General features: G+C 45.4%; 1 protein-coding gene across 1 annotated transcript in view; it reads left to right on the top strand.

The window, feature by feature from the left end:
* The window catches only part of CNOT6 (CCR4-NOT transcription complex subunit 6), a gene marked incomplete at its 5' end in the record, with an annotated part of 237081 nt that overhangs the window by 112239 nt on the left and 104377 nt on the right, over positions 1-20465 (top strand). The window contains one exon of the mRNA XM_086949985.1: positions 17820-18022. Coding sequence (XP_086806111.1) covers positions 17820-18022 — 203 coding nt within the window. The remainder of the gene's footprint in view (positions 1-17819; positions 18023-20465) is intronic.

Genomic DNA, 20465 nt, shown 5'->3' with positions numbered 1-20465 from the left:
CTAAGAATCTGCTCAAGATTTCTCCAAGGGTCTAATCAGCGCTGTACCTTAGTTTAGAAAGTAGGTCAGGCTCAGGTCTCAACAACCTGCAAGGATAGCTTGGAAACACTGGAGCTGGATTTGTCGGCAGGAGAAAAGACAGCGTCTCTCTCAGTGCGTCTACTGGAGGGTCGGCTTCCTTCGGCTCTTGCTGTAGCATGGCGCGTCGGGCAAGTAGATAGTCAAACTGCTCCAAACCACCGTGTGTTTGCTGGGGCGAGTGTGGGCATATTTATACCTTGAAGGTGCAGACTTTGACGTACAGTTGGACATAATAACGTCATCAAAGTCTCAGTTCTTTCAAAACTCCATGAATTCTTTGACAAATCAATATTCAAGCAAGGGTAAGTCCCCGGCTGCTGAAGCTGAGTTTTCCAAGAAATTGTTGTGGATTTTCGGAACTAGTGGAAGTAGCCCTGCTGTATTTGGACTGCATGAGCTATGCCTAAAAATGGTTATGATTTCCTTGCCTATATAGGAATATGCTGATTTATACCTATATAAGGGCATGAATCGGAAAACTTACAATAGGGTCCTAAAATGAAACATAACAGTGGTGAAGGTGAGAACGGGTCAGGTGCTCTCAGGTCCTATACCAGTCAACAGAGGCACTCGGCATGGCTGCTCTTTCTCCCATCTCCTGTCGGCTTTGACCGTGGAACCATTGGCTTTAGCTATTCTGGCATCTGCTGAACACTGGGGTAGCTGTATGGGTGACTCAACTCATGCAATATCTCTATACTCTGATTATCTCCAGCTATATAATTAAAGACCGTGGTGAGATTCCTGGATGTTTACCTAATGTTTGACCACTTTGCTCGCCTCTAAGGCCTACGAGTTCATAGGGACAAATCCTGTCTTTTATCCGTTCGGACCTACTACCCCGACCTAAGGTTTGCTTTTTGTGACATAGTCGTAGAGTGGCAGCCTTTGGTGTTTCGATATCTGGGTATCCGGCTGTATCACCTGGCTGTTCTCCCAGTAATCATGCTTATCGGTCTTTTTGTTTATTCTTTTCTCCTTCCTACTCTTTTTCCCCCCTTTCAATAATGGTTTTAGCGCCTTGACGCCTAAGGGTATAAGTAGCGCTTTACAAGTGTCAAAAATAAATAAATAAATAAATAAATCATAGTGACCAAGACCTATTGGACGGTAATCTCACCAGAACAATCGCAGCGCTGTCTGCACAAATTACCTTCTGGAAAATGATGGCCAGCTCAGTAGCCGGTAGGGTCTCCTTGGTTAAGACGGTGGTGCTTCCCCGCCTTTTATATTTCGTAAATCTGCCAATATATTTGCCACCAATACCTCTCGATGCAGAGTGGCTCTCCTGAAGCTGTACCTCCCAACGGGGCAGGAGGGCTTTCGGTGCCGAACCTGGAACACGATTACCTTACATCCCAGTTGCAGTGGTTGGCAGAATGTAGGCACCTACCAGACACTGGAGGGGGGGGGGCGGTGATTAGCACAGCACAGCACAGCAAAGACCGATAGAACACACAGTTCTATCGGTCTTTCATCCCTGCCACGGGCCACGGGGGGGCCGATTAGCACAGCACAGCAAAGACCGATAGAACACACAGTTCTATCGGTCTTTCATCCCTGCCACGGGCCAAATAAACCTCTTCCACTGCTACCACAAGTAGCTTATTGATGCTACCGCAGGGCATCATTTCTTACCAGACAAGTGAAGTCGTATGCACCAGCGCTGCCTCTGATGGGGCTGCCCAGGGGTGCAGGTTATACTACCCCTACTGACTTGGTGGAATGGCAAGTGGCGGGAATACACACACTTGAGGATTTATATAATGATGATGGACTGATACTTTTCAACACTGGTTCATTAGGAGGGTATACATCTGGGACACTTTCTTCTACACACTTCCTGGATCAGGTTATTGCACAACCCATTGGGTGATATTTAGCAGGAACCTCAAAAAAACATAATTCAATACATTCACGTAATGGGGAATGGTAGTCACTTAATTTGTTGGTTTGCGGATGCCCTGAGGCAACATACCGCAATAGACCTAGCCCCACTCCAGGAGAAATGGGAACAGGATATGGATCTTTCATTTTCTGAGGTAGAATGGAATATTGTATTAGAGTCCTGCACAAGTTCCGCGGAATGCAAGTTTCCAATTGATAGAATATTATATAGTGCATCACGCATATCTCACTCCGGAGTCAATCAATCGTTATTTCCATAGACTAGACTCTCATTGTCCTCGATGCACACTCTTGAATGCAGACATTGTACATCTACTCTGGTCCTGCCATAGGCTTCAACCATTTTGGGATACAGTGATTGAGCACCTGGGGGGACGCACTGATGGGCAACTTCCACGCTCCTGTGGAGTCCTGTTTATTAGGACTGTTTTCCCAAGGGAAAACACACAGGGCCACAAATAGGTTTATTGATCTCTGCTATGCGATGGTTAGAAGACTCATCGCAAGGCGTTGGAAGTTAGGTGAGCCTCCTGCTTTTTTGTCATAGGCTTACTCAGTTCTGAACTGGGCGGCAGCCCAAGGGTACGTTCCTCAGGAGAGAGGATACTTTGGGTCTGCTGAAGTTTCCGCTGTCGGAAAGCTGGGGCAAAATTCTCACGACACTGCAGCTCAAGGTACAACTAGACGCTGACCGCTTCTCCATGATGCAGGAAGGACAAGGGGTGGGTTAGGGTTGGACAAGGGATGAGCGCGGGATGGGACGGCTAATGCCATACCAGCGGCATTTGAGTGGAAGGTGTGAGAAAGTGGCTCTATATATACTGGACTATAATGAAGTACAGCCTGTATAGAGTCCACAAACCCCAAAGGTATAACAGAGGTTGAAGTCAGGACTGACCTTACACTCAAAAGTGGTAGCTTGATCGAGCAGTAAGGCAGTACCAGAGGACAGTGTAAAGCATTTGTTGTAAACACTGTCAGCAAAGAATTTCACACACTCAAAGACTGAACTCCAGGCCAATTGTTTTTATATCCAAGGATATAGTTGTTTATTTTTAGAACCGACAGGCATAAAAATATACCTTGCTAGATAGGAGTATTCTCATGTAATTACTTTGCAAGGAGGCCATAAAGTTTGTAAACACAATAGGTACAGGGGTTGCTGAAGGCAACTCGAGTCTAGACACACTTTAGCATTGAGCTCAATGGATTGTAATCATAAAAGTACAGTTGATTACAGTACAGATTACTTTAGTAGTCCCAGGACTAGATCCTAGATTCAGTCATGGGGTCTAAGCTAAAACCAGGTTAGCAAAAATGTTTTCGTTATTATAGTGAATTTTCATGAATATAAAGCTGCTTTAAAAGTTCACACTTCGAAACTTTTCAATGAAAATTTGGCAATGTTATTCAATGGGAGAAAATTCAGCTTGCAGGTAAAGTATGATTGCGTTACTTTTCTAATCCAGTACTAGGCTCCTAGGGCCAAAGCTGGGGTCTTAACTTAAAACAGGTAGGTAATTGCGTTTCAGTATTTCGTATGATTTTTAAAGAATATTTCAATTTTTCAAAAGTAGACAGAAGAAATTTCATAGAAAAGCAGACAATGGGTTCCTATGGAGAAAATACAGGTTACTAGTAAAACCGGTAAGGATTACTTTTGCGATTCAGTACTGGGCTGCAAGGTACAGTACTGGCTTCTCCCCTGCTCACAGGTGAGTACTTCGGAATTCAGCTGATTTTATATGAATATTTTCAGTTTCCAAAACTTCACACTTTTTGAGTCAAAATTGGTCCATGTTATCCAATGGCAGGTAAGTGAGTTCCTGTTTCCAGGTGATAACTTGGCTGGTGAAGTTAAAGTTCTGGGCATAGACTCAGGGGTCCCCCAGGGTCATGTAAGTGCAGTTGGTTCAGCTTCAGCAGCACAGGGGCGGCCGGGTGCAGAGGTAGTTAGGCCCAATGATATCCAATGAGGGAAAGGGGGCCTTCGGTTGGTGGCCATGCGGCTGTGGGAGTTGGGCTCCTGGTCACTTGCTCAGGGCAAGGGGGGGGGGGGGGGAGTAGGACGGGACAAAGCTGGCACAGCCAGCGGCACTCGGGCGGCTGGGTGCAGGGTGCTTTTGAGCCGTCGGGCGCTCAATGTTATCCAATGGATAAGGTCAAAAAGGAACAAAGGCTGCCGGCTCTGGGACGGAGACTCTCCAGGGGCGACCAGCACTACGAGAGGTAAGTGGAGATCTTGGAGCACAAGTAGGTACCCCAAAGGGAGGCACAGGGAGCTGTAGGGCGCCAGGTGCAGGGGTGGCTTTGGGTGTCGGAAAAGCCACTGCTGATGGGAGTCCCAATCTTTAGGAGTGTCAAGGCAGGCAGGTCCTCCGGGTGTCCTGAAGGTTGCTGTCCTCAGGAGTCGCCAGGATTTAGGCAGGAGCAGGTTGCAGGATTGACAGGCCGGTATGGCTGGGGCCAAGTCAGTTGTTGTCGTCCTGTTAGCAGCTCCGCGGCGGGTCTTCTCCTTTTGGTTCTTTTTTTCTTTTGTTATCTGGATCTGAGGAAGGAAGGTTCAGGGAGCCCCTAAATACTGAAGTTATGGGCGTTACAGGTAGGGCAAGGGCAGGGACCAATAGGTCCCTGTCCTGGGGTGGGTACACACCTTATCCTGCTCCTCTCCTGTGGGAGTGGGGCAGGAGCCTAGCTGGGATTGGGCAGGGCTCCCCATCTTCAAGATGGCCGGAGCCCGGGTTCGTGCATCACCTAGTTTCCCCCCCCACCCCCCAACCTGGGCAGTGGGGTTGGCACAGGCTGGCACACCCCCCTTCCTAACGTAGTTTTTCCTGCCAGTCAGGGCTGGTGGGGGCCAGTTGCTGGGTAGAGCAAATGGTCTGGAGAAGCTCACAAAGGCGGCATGCCTTTGAAGCTTCCCCCTGCCCATCCTGTGGGAGGAGACCTAGCACCTCGCCCAGGATGTGCATTTTTGCAGGCCCAGGAGAGCGGGGGCTCTCAACCCAGGTGTCCAGCAACATGTCTGCTATGTGGCAGCCTCTGCAGCCACTCAGCCCAGATGTGTATTGTAGGTTAGGTTTTCATGGGGCATCTCTAAGATGTCCTCTGGTGCATTTTACATTAAATCCCACACTGGCATCTGTGCGGGTTTAATGTGCTGAGAAGTTTGGTACCAAACTTGTCAGTCTTCAGTGTAGCCATTATGGTGCTGCGGAGTTCGTAATGACAACCTCCCAGCACCATATACTCTGAATGGCATCACTGCACTTACAGTGCCCAGGAATGGCCCTGGGTACGGTATGGGTACAGGGCTCATGCACCTGTGCCCACACCTGTGGCATAGGGAATCCAGCTAGAGAGGTGACTGAAGTATGCCAGGGCAGTGGGTTCTGCGGGCATGGCACACAGGGATGTGTGAATAAAGCAAGTCTTTGATCGGCTTGTCTCCCTGGGCACAAGTATAGGCTGGTATCTCCAGCGTAAGGTAATGAGACGACTGTTCAATGCTTCATTTGAATAGTTCCATTTTAATTATGATTGTAATCCATGCTTTACAACAAAATCCATAATGTTGATTCACATCAATCAAAATATGACTTGAAATTTTCATCAATATAGCTTTCCTTTCATTCTCGGCATTTAAATGGCCTCCCAATGCATTTCGGCGCGACCAGCGCCTTTATTAAGGGATCTGTGGGTCAAAATGCGAGTAATTAGTACTACTTTACTGCCGCCAAGGGATGTGTGCCATGGCAACTCTTGGTTAAGTTCTGTACTTAGACACTCAGCCTGCACACTCAGCCTGCAAAGGCAGTGTGTGGGTGTCAGGGTACAGGGCCCCTGAGGGTTGCACAATAAGTGCTGCAGTCCTCAGGGGTCTTCTCTGGACACCATGCCCTGGGCACCTAGGGTACCATTTACTAGGGGCTGATAGGTGGCCAGAGATGCCAATTGGGTTTTTAGTTTCAACACAGTTTTAGGGAAGAAACACAGGCCCTGGGTACCTGGTTGGCAGGAACCCAGGGCGCACACAGTCAAAGCACGTCAGCAGTTCAGAAAAAAGTGGGGGCATACCAAGGCTAGAAAGATGGCACTTTCTCACAGAAGTGGATAAGATCTCGACAAGGGATAAATATTGTATTTGACAATGTACATATGCTCACTGTATATCCTCAGAAGCGGTCGCTCCCCACGCTGCTCCCTGCTGAGAAATTGGTATTGTAGCGCCATTGTGCTAGACAGCTCTTTGACCTTTAAAATCATTAGCGCATTGCTCCAGAAATAATTTGTGCCTCATTCGATTTATTTCGTAGCGCTATACTGTTAACAGCGCATTAATTAAGATACTATTGTGCATTGCTGCCTTTGCCTAATTAACTTATTTGTGTCTGATTGTGCCGGTGCCACTGCCCATTTCTTTGCCATTAATAAGCTTGTGCCCCAATCTCGTCCTGCTTGGCTTTTGGCTTGCTGCCATTTTGTTGTTGTTGTTGTGCCTCCCAGCCCGGCTCTCCACCCCGCTCCCGCCTCCCAACTGCTCCTCCCTCCCACTGAAAGTTTAGCCTCTTCCCTCCAGAGTAAGCGCTGTGACCGTCCTGAGTTCCTCAGAAGCCGTCGTTCCCCACGCTGCTCCCTGCTGAGAAATTGGTATTGTAGTGCCATTGTGCTAGACAGCTCTTTGACCTATAAAATCATTAGCCCATTGCTCGCATTGCTCCAGAAATAATTTGTGCCTGATTTGATTTATTTCGTAGCGCTATACTGTTAACAGCGCGTTAATTAAGATGCTATTGTGCATTGCTGCCTTTGCCTAATTAACTTATTTGTGTCTGATTGTGCCGGTGCCACTGCCCATTTCATTGCCATTTAATAAGCTTGTGCCCCAATCTCGTCCTGCTTGGCTTTTGGCTTGCTGCCATTTTGTTGTTGTTGTGCCTCCCAGCCCAGCTCTCCACCCCGCTCCTGCCTCCCAGCTGCTCCTCCCTCGCTCCGCCCCCTCCGGTCTCCACTTATGGCAGATACATCTGCGCGCAGCGTCCACGCGCAGCGGACGCGCCCTATGCGTGCCCTATGCGTGCCGAAGGTGCGCCAAAGGTAAGCCCGTCTACGCCTGGACCGCGCCCAGCGCCAGACCCCCTGGCCCCCAAAAAATCCAGTCCACCCGCATAACGTACAATGCCGCAACCCTCTCAGCCCTAACCCCGGCCGACCACCACACTGCCACCAAGCCTCCCCTGGCCACACCCATGGACCCTTCACCTGCCACTCCTGCAAGTTCGACTGCATCAAGATCCACACCAAATCCTCCAACTCCAAACAGAGCTCCGAAACTAACCACCTGAAGTGCATCCTGCTCACCACCCGCTCGGTCCAGAGACACGCCATTGACCTTTGGAACCTTCTCGACACCACTTCACCGAACGTCGCCTTTCTCACAGAAACCTGGATGAACGCCTCATCAGCGCCTGACATCGCCATAGCCATCCCGGACGGATACAAGATCATCCGAAAGGACCGCATCAACCAAACAGGAGGAGGCATCGCCATCGTCCACAAGAACACCAGCTGTGCCTCGACCAGTTCCGACGATAACCTCGGTCGCCGAACATCTTCACTTCCAGATCCACACCGACCCCAAGACCACACTCAGAGGCACCCTCCTCTACAGGCCACCAGGACCCCGCACACAATTCAGCGAAGACATCACTGTCTTCATCAGCCCACACGCCCTCCCCTCCGAGGACTACATTCTACTGGGAGACCTCAACTTCCACCTGGAAAAGAACAACGACAGCAACACCACCACCCTTCTGGACGACCTCGCCAATCTCGGACTAAAACAACTTGTTAACACCCCCACCCACTATGCCGGACACACGCTCGACCCAATCTTCACCTCCAGCAAGCACATCTCCTTCAATCACACCACTGCTCTCCATTGGACAGTCCACAGCTGCGTTCACTTCAACTACAAAAAGACTACGACCCACAACCACCCACAACCAATTCCCCGCAGAAACCGGAACAAAATTACCACCGACCAACTCTTCACAACGCTTAACCAAAACCCTCCCGCAAAATCATCAAACACTGACCTTGCAGCCACCAACCTCACACAATGGATCACCCACAGCGCTGACGAATTAGCACCCCTGAAAAACCATCAAATCAAACAAGGTAACAAAAAAGCCCCCTGGTTCAACGATGACCTTAAGAAATCCAAGAAGCTTCAATATCAGTCATGAGCGCAGGTATGAAGCATACCTGCGCTCATGACTGATATTGAAGAATTTTCTAGGGTTTCGGGGTATAAACTCAATAAAGACAAAACGGAGGTCAAACTCTTGAATAACATTGGTGATAAGGGAATCATTGGGGACTCCGGTCTTTCATGGCAGCCCAAGTGCTTTAAATATTTGGGGTTGGACTTTGATAAAGATTTGATCACCACCCTGAGAATAAACGAAGAATTGACTCTTAAAAAGATATCCACATTACTTGAAGGGTGGTCTCCAAAATTCATCTCCTGGTGGGGTAGAGCTGAGACGCTTAAAATGATGTCCACTCCGTTGGTCAATTACCTGGCCAGCATGCTCCCTATGACATTCTCGAACAATTTTGTTGCGAAGGTAGACCAGCTGTTTGGTAATTTCCTGTGGCGGGGTAAAAAAACAAGGGTGTCGCTAAAGAAACTGCAATTAGCCAAAGATAAAGGAGGCCTGGGTCTGCCTTCCTTCAGGAACTATCAGACAGCTTTTCTTTGCAAGCAGGGTGCTCAATGGTTAACGAAATCACCAATCTACACACCATTATGGATTAATATTGAGGAATCACTAGTGAACCATGCTCCACTCGAAACCCTACTCACTATGGACCTGTCACACTTACCACACTCCAAATATATAATGCTAAATACTAGGCGGGCACTGCTTAGGCTTGACCAAACACACAGAACCAAGTTGACTTTCGCTAAGTCATCTTTTATGTCCTTATGGAAAAATCCCTATCTCAAGCACAACAGTAATAGTCTCTTCTGGGACTCGTGGTCCAAGAAGGGCATTAACTTTGCAGGAGATCTATATGTAGAAAAGGAGCCACTCCCGTTCTCTACTTTGCAGCGGAAACATGGTCTTACTCCGATGGATTTTTATGATTTCCTGAAAATTAAATCTATTCTGACTGCACGTAATTTCTCTCCCTACACACCATGGTTAATAACTCATCTTCCACGTCTTATGCATGCGGGTCACTTCGTCTCAAAGGTGTATAAACTTTTATTGCCCTTGCCCAAGAAAACTCACAGGAATGTGGAATTTAAATGGGAGGCTGAGCCTAATTTAACTGGCATAGACTTCGACTGGGAGGTAATTCATAAAACGGCCCTTGCCCACAAAGTCTCGCCCATCCTATTCCAAACAAAGTACATGCTAATAAACAGGGCATTTTGGACTCCAGATAAGCTCTTTAAATGTAAATTACGAGATTCTCCTACATGTTGGAACTGCCAATCAGGTTCCGGTGATCTAGCACACATGCTATTCAACTGTCCTTCTCTAAGTGTATACTGGGGGAAAATATTTGATTGCATTCACCATGTATTTAAGATAAGGCCTGTACAGGACTTCGTATATGTACTCTTGGGGGCGCTCGATCCACAGCTATCAAATGACCAGGACCGCATGCTTTTAGACTTAATGCTAACGTTGGCATGTAAAGTGATTCTGTGCAAGTGGAAAAGTGCTAAGGAGGTGAATTTCAAAATTTGGCAGGAGTGGTTGACATTTCTGAGAGGTGCCAATAATCCTGCACTACAAGCAGCCACATGGTGCCCGTCCAATAGAAAGCTGTGGAAATCATTAGACGTATCCTCGTTCCACTACGAACCTCCCTGATGTGCTGTATGTGTTCCTGATACATTAGCCTGTGCTATCCGAAAGTACATTTGTTGTTGCCCGTTGAGACCTACCCTGCTGCCTCCACACACTGAGTGTTGTGTATGTATCTGTATTACAATGATGCAAGCAAGAGTTGATTTACCTTATATTTCATTTCATTTTTTGTAACTGTCTATCAATAACTGAATCAAGTAATCTATGTGATGGAAGAGGTTTTGTACTGTTTTTCCTTTTGTTTTCTACTTCAATAAAAACGACTTGAAATAAAAAAAAAAAAAAAGAAATCCAAGAAGCTCTGTCGCACCCTCGAGAAAACATGGAGAAAAAACCCAACAACCAACAACCTGGCCACCTTCAAGAACGCCACCCGCAAACACCACCAACTGATCCGATCCACCAATAAATCAGCATTCAAGGATAGTCTTGACAACAACGCCCACAACAGCAAGGAACTATTCAACATCGTTAAAGACTTTAATAACCCCACCGCCGGCACCAACGACATCACTCCCTCCCAAGACCTCTGCGACTCCCTAGCCTCATTCTTCCACCACAAAATCGCTGACATACATAACAGCTTTTAAAACCAGTCCGGATACCAGTCCACCCCACCCACCTCCGAACTAAACCCCCCCTCCAACAACCTTTGCGACTGGAAGCCAATCACCACTGAAGACGCCATCTGCCTGATGAACTCCATCCACTCAGGATCGCCAACTGACCCATGTCCCCACCACATCTTCAACAAAGCAGACTCCATTATCGCACCCCATCTCCGAGACGTCATCAACTGCTCCCTCAACTCCGCTACCTTCCCGGAAAGCTGGAAACATGCCGAACTCAGTGCCCTCCTGAAGAAACCTACAGCAGACCCCACTGAACTTAAGAACTACCGCCCCATCTCACTCCTCCCATTCCCTGCCAAAGTCATTGAGAAAGCCGTCAACAGTCAGCTCGCCGCCTTCCTCGAATCCAACAAATCCCTCGACCCCTCACAGTCCGGCTTCCGAGCCAAACTCAGCACCGAGACCGCCCTCATCGCAGCAACAGACGACATTCGAACCCTACTGGACAACAGAGAAACAGCTGCCCTCATCCTACTTGACCTCTCCGCAGCCTTCGACACAGTCTGTCATAGCACCTTTATACAACGCCTCAGCAACGTCGAAATACAAGGAAAAGCATTGGACTGGATCATCTCGTTCCTCGCCGGAAGAACCCAGAGAGTCCGCCTTCCCCCTTTCAGATCAGAGGCCACTGAAGTAATTTGCGGCGTACCACAAGGATCATCACTCAGTCCCACCCTCTTCAACGTATACATGAGCCCCCTCGCACCCATCGAATGCCAACACAACGTCAACATCATCTCCTACGCAGACGACACCCAACTGATCCTCTCCCTCACCAAAGACCCAAACACCGCCAAATCCAACCTACACGAAGGGATGAAAGAAGTAGCCGAGTGGATGAAGAACAGCCGTTTAAAACTGAATTCTGACAAAACGGAAGTCCTCATCTTAGGTTCATCCCCCTCCGCCTGGGACGACTCATGGTGGCCACCGGCCCTGGGAAACTCACCCAGACCTACGGACCATGCACGTAACCTGGGCTTCATCCTGGACTCCTCCCTTTCGATGACCAGACAAGTCAACGCCGTCTCTTCATCATGCTTCAACATCTTACGCATGCTCAAAAAAATCCTCCGCTGGATCCCCACCGAAACAAGAAAGACTGTCACCCACGCACTGGTCACAAGCCGACTGGACTACGGGAACACCCTATACGCCGGAACCACAGCCAAACTACAGAAAAAACTCCAACGCATCCAAAACGCCTCAGCCACTCATACTAGACATCCCCCGCCAAGCCCACATTTCCAGTCACCTGAAAGACCTCCACTGGCTCCCAGTCAACAAGAGAATAACGTTCCGTCTCCTCACCCACGCACACAAATCCCTCTACGACCTAGGACCTGAATGCCTCCACACGCGCCTGTCCTTTTACACCCCCACCCGTCAACTACGATCATCCAATCAAGCCCTCGCCGCAATCCCACGCATCCATAAATCCACCATGGGGGCAGATCCTTCTCCTATTTAGCGGCCAAAACCTGGAATTCTCTCCCTACCCACCTCCGCATTACACAGAACCACCTCTCCTTCAGAAAACAACTAAAAACTTGGATATTCGAGAAGTAAAGTACCCCCCGCCCTCAGCGCCTTGAGACCCTCTGGGTGAGTAGTGCGCTTTACAAATGCTAAACTTGAAACTATGGTGGGTGGCTTCGTTTAATGATGTAACCTGTGGAAGTTTAAGTTATTGGTTAACTATATATATTGATCTACGAATTACACTTGAAATAATGCAATGACAGCGTGATAAAGGATGCAAAGAATGAAGGATACTGTAGAGTTAATGTAATGGGGGAGGACGAAGGCTATTGTTTAGTACCACTTTACACGTTACAATCTGTTTTTGGATGGGCTAATCTATGGACCGTGCTGCTTTACTTCACTAAAGTTGGCTGCAGATTTGATGTGTGTAATGTACATGGCAAAAAGTATAATACTAAATCACATATAGCGGTTATGTATAAATTAACAATAAAAAGATCAAACAAAAATCAATTACTTGGAGCTTCTAGCTGTTTAGCACTATGAGCGTTTCAGCCTCACCTCATAGGGAAAGTTGTCCTAGTCCGGATGGACAGTATGACAACTATGTAATATGCACAAAAACAGCGGGGCACATTTTATGCAGTTGTCAAGCCTCTCAAACCATTTGGCGTTGGACAGTACACCACAAAATTAATCTTCTGGCAGAACACCTTTCAGCCATGCACAATCAATTTGATGACCTCCTCAGCAGGATGTGGCACCAAGTACACTTGAGCACTTTCTACTCGCAAAATAGGAGCGTCTATGGCCTTTTTAGTTAACAATTCCAAAGCCGACATATGTAATGCAGCTACTTGGTCTACACCACACATTTACCAAACATTGTGTGGATGTATTAGCACGTCAATAAGCTAATGTAGGACACGCAGTGCTAAAAACACTTTTTCAAACCACTGCAAACCCATTGTTTAGCCACTACTTTGGGGGAATACTGCTATACAATCTATGCAAAGCATGTGTATCTACTGCATAGATGCCTCAAAGGGATTTTGTTACTTGCCCTGTAAGCATCTGTTCTTGGCATGTAGAGCTGTAGATTCACATGCACCCACCCTCCTCCCCGGGCACCCTATGGTTGTTACAGTTCTTATTATTCACATTACATACGCATGTTCATCTCTTACTACACTTACTTACTCCAGTCCCACCGTCTTGCGGGAAAACACTCTAACAAGGTTCGATGCCCCTGCGCACTTTCACCGAAAGGAGGAGTCACCTTGCCTCTGGACTAGAAAAGACTTTGAAATAAAAACAACTTGCAAACATACTGGACCCAATACGAGATGGCAGGAGTATGCAAATCAAGTGAAACTACAGCTCTACATGCCAAGAACAGATGCATACTGGGTAAGTAACATAATCCTATATCTAAGAATGGCCAATGCGATTTTCTAATTCTGTCCAAAACGTTGAGGAAGTGCCCTCTTTCTGCATGGTAGCACCCTCATTTTGCTGAACTGTTGATGTTCTTTGACTTAGTGTGCCCTGGGCTTCTGCCCATCAGGTACCCTGGGCCTATCTTCTTTCCGTAAAAACTGCATTGAAAATAAAACCCATTTGGCATCTCTGGCCACAGGTCCGCCCCTGGTAAATGGTACCACAGGTACCCCGGTCACTGTGACCAGGGAAGGCCTCTAAAGGCCTAGCACTTATTGTGCCACCCTTAGAGGTCCTATACCTTTACACTCACACACTGCCTTTGCAGGCTGCGTGCCTTTGTGCAGAACAAAGTGAAGAGTCGACATGACACACATCCCTGTGTACTGTTCAAGCGATCCCTAATCCTAGGGATCGACCCTCTGAGCACTCCGAAAAGGTCGCGGTCAGCGATAACTAACTTATTTTATTCCATTGTTACATCAAAAATTGGACAATAAAGTTGTTGTTGAATGATCAATCAAATTTATTTGAATAATTTGTTCAATTCTTTCTCTTTCAACATCATTGTACTGCTACATTTGTATTTCCTCCTCCTTAGAGATTACATTCCCAATGCATTTCGTGCACTTCAGGGGAAATCTGAATGAAAGCAAAATCATAACAATTTTTTTTTTAAGAGGTTCCACTCTTCAACCTGTAATGCATCATGCCTCTTTCATAAATCATTAGTCAGCAATAGCCTGATTTTTTCATACATATTACATGTTAAAGAATATCACATCTAAGTTCTTGATGCACTTCAAATTCGTTATTCATGATTACTGTTTCTGTTGTCATGTGTGTGCACTGCATTATATATCTGTGAGTAGTATAATTGTGTCTGTTAAAGTATTGCTCTGTAGTAAAGCTGTAATGAACATCATTAACGAAATTTCAGCCTTAAACTGTGGTTTACGGAATTAGATTTGAGGTGGTATTTAAAAACGCTGTTGTAAAACCATTCGCTGTTCAACTTTTAAAAAGTCATATTCTTCTTTAGTGTTCAATAACCTGCAATTTGCGCATGTCGCTTTCCTCCTAAGTTAAGAAATCTCTATGAAACAGTCTGTTCAGTTTAAAGTTGTTTCGACTCTTGGTCAGAACGGAGGCTTACCTCTAAGTAGGTGTAGCGTGAATGCAGCAACTGGTCCCCACTGGTTCTGACCCCCACTTTGGGCGGGAAAACCAGCGGAAAAAAACAAGTAAGGAAGAGAGGTGTGACAACTCCACCCCTCAGGTGGGAGAGGCGAGGTGAAGCACAACTCTGTCCTTGCCGTCATGCAGATGGGGGAGGGGACCCAGCAATCCAGGGAAAGGCGTTTGCCCTCTTCCCACTGGAGGGGGGCAAAAAAGGGGGCCCATGTTTGAGTGGCCCAACACTAAGAGGTGGTCTCCCTGGTGATCCTGGCCTGAGATCCGGCAATACCTGACCAGCCGATGCCTGAAGCCTCAAACCGGAAGGCCTCCGTCCCCCCTGCACCCTACCCCACCCCCCGTACCGCGACCAGGAGCTGGTAAGATCTGACCCTAAAGACGCCCCTGCACCCGCCACCCCACTGCTTTGGGTGGCCAAAGTGACTGTGCCTAGCCAACTCCGAACATCCCAACCTACCTCTCCAAGTGATGGTCGCACCCATAAGATCTTCGGCCCCAAGCCTGCAGTGGGTTTGCAAACCCGAGACTCCCCCTTTGAAAGCTACAGGGCACCCAACGCCAAAACAGCACTCTGCACCTGGCCGCCCTAGTGCTGCTGAGGATGCACCTTTTGTGCTGGCCTAAACCCCCATTTGCACGGAGATTAAGTACAGGAGCTATGCTCCCACAATCTAGTGGCCTGCTAGTCAGCAGCCACCAACCGTAGGCCCCCTATCCCTCATTGGATAACATGGGGCCTCACCACTCTGCACCCAGCTGCCCTAGTGACACTAAGGGTGTACCAAGAGTGCATCCTTGACCCTGGGATACCCCTGAGTCTGGCCCCAGAATACCAACTCCCACAACAAAGTACTTACCTTTGAACCAATAACACTATTTTGCTCCGTAGGATACCAATGACTGTTTTTCTATGAAATGTTTTGAAGTGTGTAGTGGAAAAATCTAAGAAAAGCTTTTACAACTGTACTAAATAACAAAAACGGTTTAACTTACCGGTTTACAGGAGATGTCACAGTGTGTTATCCAGGTATACTACACTGTGTAAAAAAATAATCTGAAAGAAATGTACTGGTTATTTGACTAAAAGCCAATTCAAAACATATGTTCTGTATATCCAAAGCATTGCATTTCTCAGTAACAGTGTTATAAATCAAAACAAAGTGCATATACAATTACAATCCAAACTGGTACAACTGTATATTTACTGCAAAATATGTATCCTTACCTGTGCCAGGCTTGCTTGGTTCTAGTAAATAAAATAACTAAAAGAATATTTTTATACAAAAATAATTGGTCTGAAGTTGTCTTTGAGTCTGTGAATTCATTTGCTGACTGAGTGTGTAGAACAAATGCTTAACGTTGTTCTCTGATAAAACCTTACTGCTCAACCACACTACCACAAATGGAGAGTGAGGTGCGATCTACTTTACCTCTGCCTACTTTTTGGAATCCACTGGTCTCTGTGAACACTATACCAAACTCTTCCTCAACCTTCCACACAGAGTTCACATCACACCACCCCTCATGGAGCTCCAGTGGCTCCCAATTCTCAAATGTGCTCTTTCAAAATCCTAACATACTTTCAAGGTACCACTCAAATTCGGAACCTACCTACCAAAACAGTTGCATCTCTGTCCTCCAACCACCCAGGCACCTCTGCCTGCGAGTCTTACTCCCACACATCCCATGCATAAACAGAACCAGATCAGGAGGATGGACATTACCTTACATTGCTCCTAAAGCATTGCACTGCCTCTCACTCCATATTAAAAGCCTCCTCTTCTCTGCTTTAAAACCAGAGGAAGCTTAAGACCTAGCTTTTCAATTGATCAGCCTACCGCCGGCAGGGCTAGGCGCACACACACCTGCTCAGCGCCAGGATACTCTTGTGGGTGATAGTTCGGTTTACAAATACACATAACATCCCAGCTGGCAGTTCTTAAATGATATTTAAGATGAGGCTGTCTACTATCCCCTATGCTGCAAGCATTGGGTGTAGTAACCCTGGAAGAGGGGCGGGACTTCTCAGGCCATAAAGCCTACCAGCCCATCTTACTCTTGAACCTGAATAAGTTATTAACCCAAGTTAACAACTACATAGAACAGATTCCTTCTTGAGCATCACATTTAAGTGGGGTTTGTCATGCCAAGGCAAGGAAAAAACATTACACATAGGATTGATCCCTGACTGGAAAGGGATGATTTAGAGTTGGCCCTTTAGATGAATGGTGTTAAAAAAGGCATTTCATTGTTCACAAGGATTTGACAGTGCCTGGACCCTGGGGGATGCCAGTGTGTGGACACATTTCCAATACTTTATGCAGTTTGATTTTTGTGCCTCTACTTTTAGATACCTTTACATTTGTTAACTGTATGTATGGAAAGAAAATGATGAGAACTATTTTGGAGATGCTGGATTATCAAATCTGTATAGCAGATGGGTAATTGAGCTTGGGTTGTCTACTTAATAGTTCTGTCTTTGATTACAACACACTTGGAGACCAATAAATGTAAAGAGAAAGGAGATGCAGAGAACTCTTTGAAATTGTTAATCTGTGTATCGATAATGTTTGTTTCCTTACTTCGTATATGTTAAAACTCAGCAAACTGGTGGTTCAATAAATGAAGAATCGGAAAGAATTCAATGTGCAGCTTCTTTTTATAATAGCACATACATGAATGTCCTTAAACATATCCGTATTTGCTTCTAACCTGTCATGCTGTTTGAAAAAAAAAATTATAGTATGTGTTCTTCATTGAACTATTGGTAGAGAAATTCATTCATCTTCAGTATATCTTGCAAAAGTAGTAAAGTTTTAGTTCAAAAGATATTAAAAATAAAAAAAATATTAAAAATCATTAATTGGTTAAAATGCTTCCAAAGAAACATTGGTTCCTGGAATAGTGATCTAATACTTTAAAATAATTGTTTTTCCACTTTTTGCGTAATAACTTGTTTAGTGTCAATTTGAATATGGACCTTCGTTTTGTAAATGCGAGGTGTTGGCACAGTCAACAAATTACTTTCCATCACATTTTCCCTTAAAGAGTCTTATTTATCATCTTGTATCTTCATTCAGAGCAGTAGTCCTCTGTAAAATGAATGAAGAGTGGATAGCGTTGATGTATGAAGCACAGAAACTGAATGAACCTATGTTCATTGAGAACTTGCTTTTTTCAGGTGTTGTTGAGTACTTGAGCACTGGAGGAGTTGAAACAAACCACAAAGATTTTAAGGAACTGAGATACAATGAAAGTCTTACAAACTTCAACTGTAATGGAAAAAATGTAACAACTAATGGAAGAATCACACATGGATTTAATCTGAAGAGTGCTTATGAGAATGGCCTGATGCCTTACACAAATTATACCTTTGATTTTAAGGTAAGAGCTTCAATATACGTGAGCATCTACATTAAGCAAAGGTATTTCTTGCAGCTACTTAGTATCTTGATATATAGACAATAGACTTGCCATAGACTTTCACCTTGTTTCACTGAAGGTATGCTTTTGTTGGGCATTAGCAGAGGAACAGAGAGAGACTTGGGATGTTTGGTGTAGTTTCTACTTTCTTTCAGGTTCGGTTGAAGATTAAGTTTCTCCATTGGCAGAAAGACATTATGTTCTAGTTTGCTGCTTTGTTCATTTGAAACTGGTAATGAGCTATCTTTTGCATTTTGCTTTCAAAAGATCTTGTGCTTATGCAGCTTGGAAATTTTTGTAGCACTGCTTGCCTAATGGTAGCTTCCTTTAAAAGAAAGGTAGGTAGTTAAATAGTTTGTGCTGTTCCTCTATACACTTATTATCTCAAGTTCAAAGGTACATTTGTTGAAGGAATTTAGGATAAAGGTGCATAATCTAGTCAGACCGTGGATAATTACAAAAATTAAGTTAGAACATAGGAAACAATTATACGGTGTAGATATTAGACTGGCATGGCTTGAAGGATGATATAAGAAAAAAAACAAAGGAAGGGTTAAATTGGTGTATACCACGAGATAATACATGTCATACAGAAAATACATTAATTATGGACAGGTTGATATATAGTTAACATGTGGCAAGTCAAGGAGGTTGAGAAACTTATTGTTGAACAGGGGTAGGAAAAAGGAGCGCGTGGCACTAGCATCTATGAACGATGTGACCATAAAATGAAACGTTTTGAGGCCATATGAATAGGGTGTACAAAGGCTGGATCTAGTCTGTGGTTATAACCGATGGCATACCACCAAGCTTGATAAGATAATTTGGTGACATCTTTCCAATTTTTGGTTATTTGCTGGAAATCAACTGCCATCAAAAGGTCTATAAATTTTGTATTGAAATTGCAATTAACCCAAGCTGGAGATAAACTCACTAGAAATAAATGGGTGTTGGAGAAAGGGATTCTGGGACCAAAGTGTGAGTTAATTTGAGACCAAACGCTCTGCCAGAATTTATGTACATGCAAGCATATGAAAAGTAAGTAGTTTAAATCAGGAAATGGGGAGGAGCGTGTCCAGCAAGTATCGGGAATTCCAGTGTGATAGCAGAAGTCTGTTATACATTTAAAAAAAGAGTTTGTGTGGTGTTTTTAGACCAACACACCTCTAAATCCTGTTCCCAGGAGAGCTCTACTTTATTTATTTTTTCCTAACGTTTTGAGAGGAGCGCAAACATTTATAAATAACAGAGGCCTTGGGATGGGTGCGAAGATCATGTAGCCCATTCACAGGAGAAAAGATGTTGGTGTTAGGGGTTAGAAGTTGGGCGTAAGCAGTCTGGAGAGTTATCTGAAGTTTGTATTTAGGCTGAAAGGAAGTGGGCAGATTAAAGAGCCAGGTAGCTGGCAGAAAAGGCATGACCTCCACTTGGAGAAAAAGCTGATGCACCCAAATTAAACCCTCTTGTCTCCAAGACTTCCAGTACAAAGGCTTGCCACGTATCAGTAACATCTTGTTATGCTATAGTGTGGAACCAAGAAAAAAATATAAATTTGTAAGGAGTGTCGAGGCATTAGGATCTAGTTTTTTGCAAGTGTATTTAGGTATAAGGGTAGGTTGAGGTTTGTGGGTGAAAGATAAACATTCTTGAAATGATTAAGGCTTGATAAAAGAAAGTTTGAAGTTTCACAAACAAAGGATAAATTAAAAGTGACTCAGGGAGCCATCTTGAAAATTGGCGGAGTAAAAGCGATTTTTGGTAGGCCGGAAAATCAAAAAAGTTGATGCCACCCTCTGATTTGGGTCTTGAAAATTTTGACTATGACATGCAAAATTTCCTGTTGTTCCAAAGAAATGAAGATAATACTGAGTTTATCTTATTATAACATTTTGAAGGAAAGGGCACTGGAATGTTAACCAAGTATAAGCAATGCCACTTAGCAGACAATGTAGGGAGTCTTTGTACATATTTATTAGGTCTTGTGTAGCATTGCAGCGCAACGTGCTGCTCGCTCTGCGAGACCTCTTGTGATGGAGATTTCAGAAGGGGGCTTTAAGACCCGCCCCTCATTTCTATTGGTTGGCGTCCTCATTTAAGCTAAATGGTGGCCTGCCATTGGAAATGAGCTGTTTGCATTGCCTCCCTTTCTCCTTTTGGTCTGGCCCATCCAGATTGGATCGCCTGCTTCACGGCTGTCATGAAGCAGTTTCTTATCTCAAGAGGCGTGATATTCAGTCGACATGGGCCGTCTCAAACGGAGACAAGCCGACGCGTGTTTATTTTTGCATCTCACTTTCACTTTCAGCGGATACCTTCCCGCAAAGGCGAGCGCTTGTTTCAGCAAGCAATTCAGCTCCATGTTACTTTCTGAAGAAAGTTCAATTTGATTCCCATTCACGACCCC

Source organism: Lissotriton vulgaris, unplaced genomic scaffold (genome assembly GCF_964263255.1).
Source record: "Lissotriton vulgaris unplaced genomic scaffold, aLisVul1.2 SCAFFOLD_3061, whole genome shotgun sequence".
Taxonomy (NCBI): domain Eukaryota; kingdom Metazoa; phylum Chordata; class Amphibia; order Caudata; family Salamandridae; genus Lissotriton; species Lissotriton vulgaris.
Note: the sequence above shows the minus strand (reverse complement) of the source record. Positions and strands in the feature narration are given on the sequence as shown.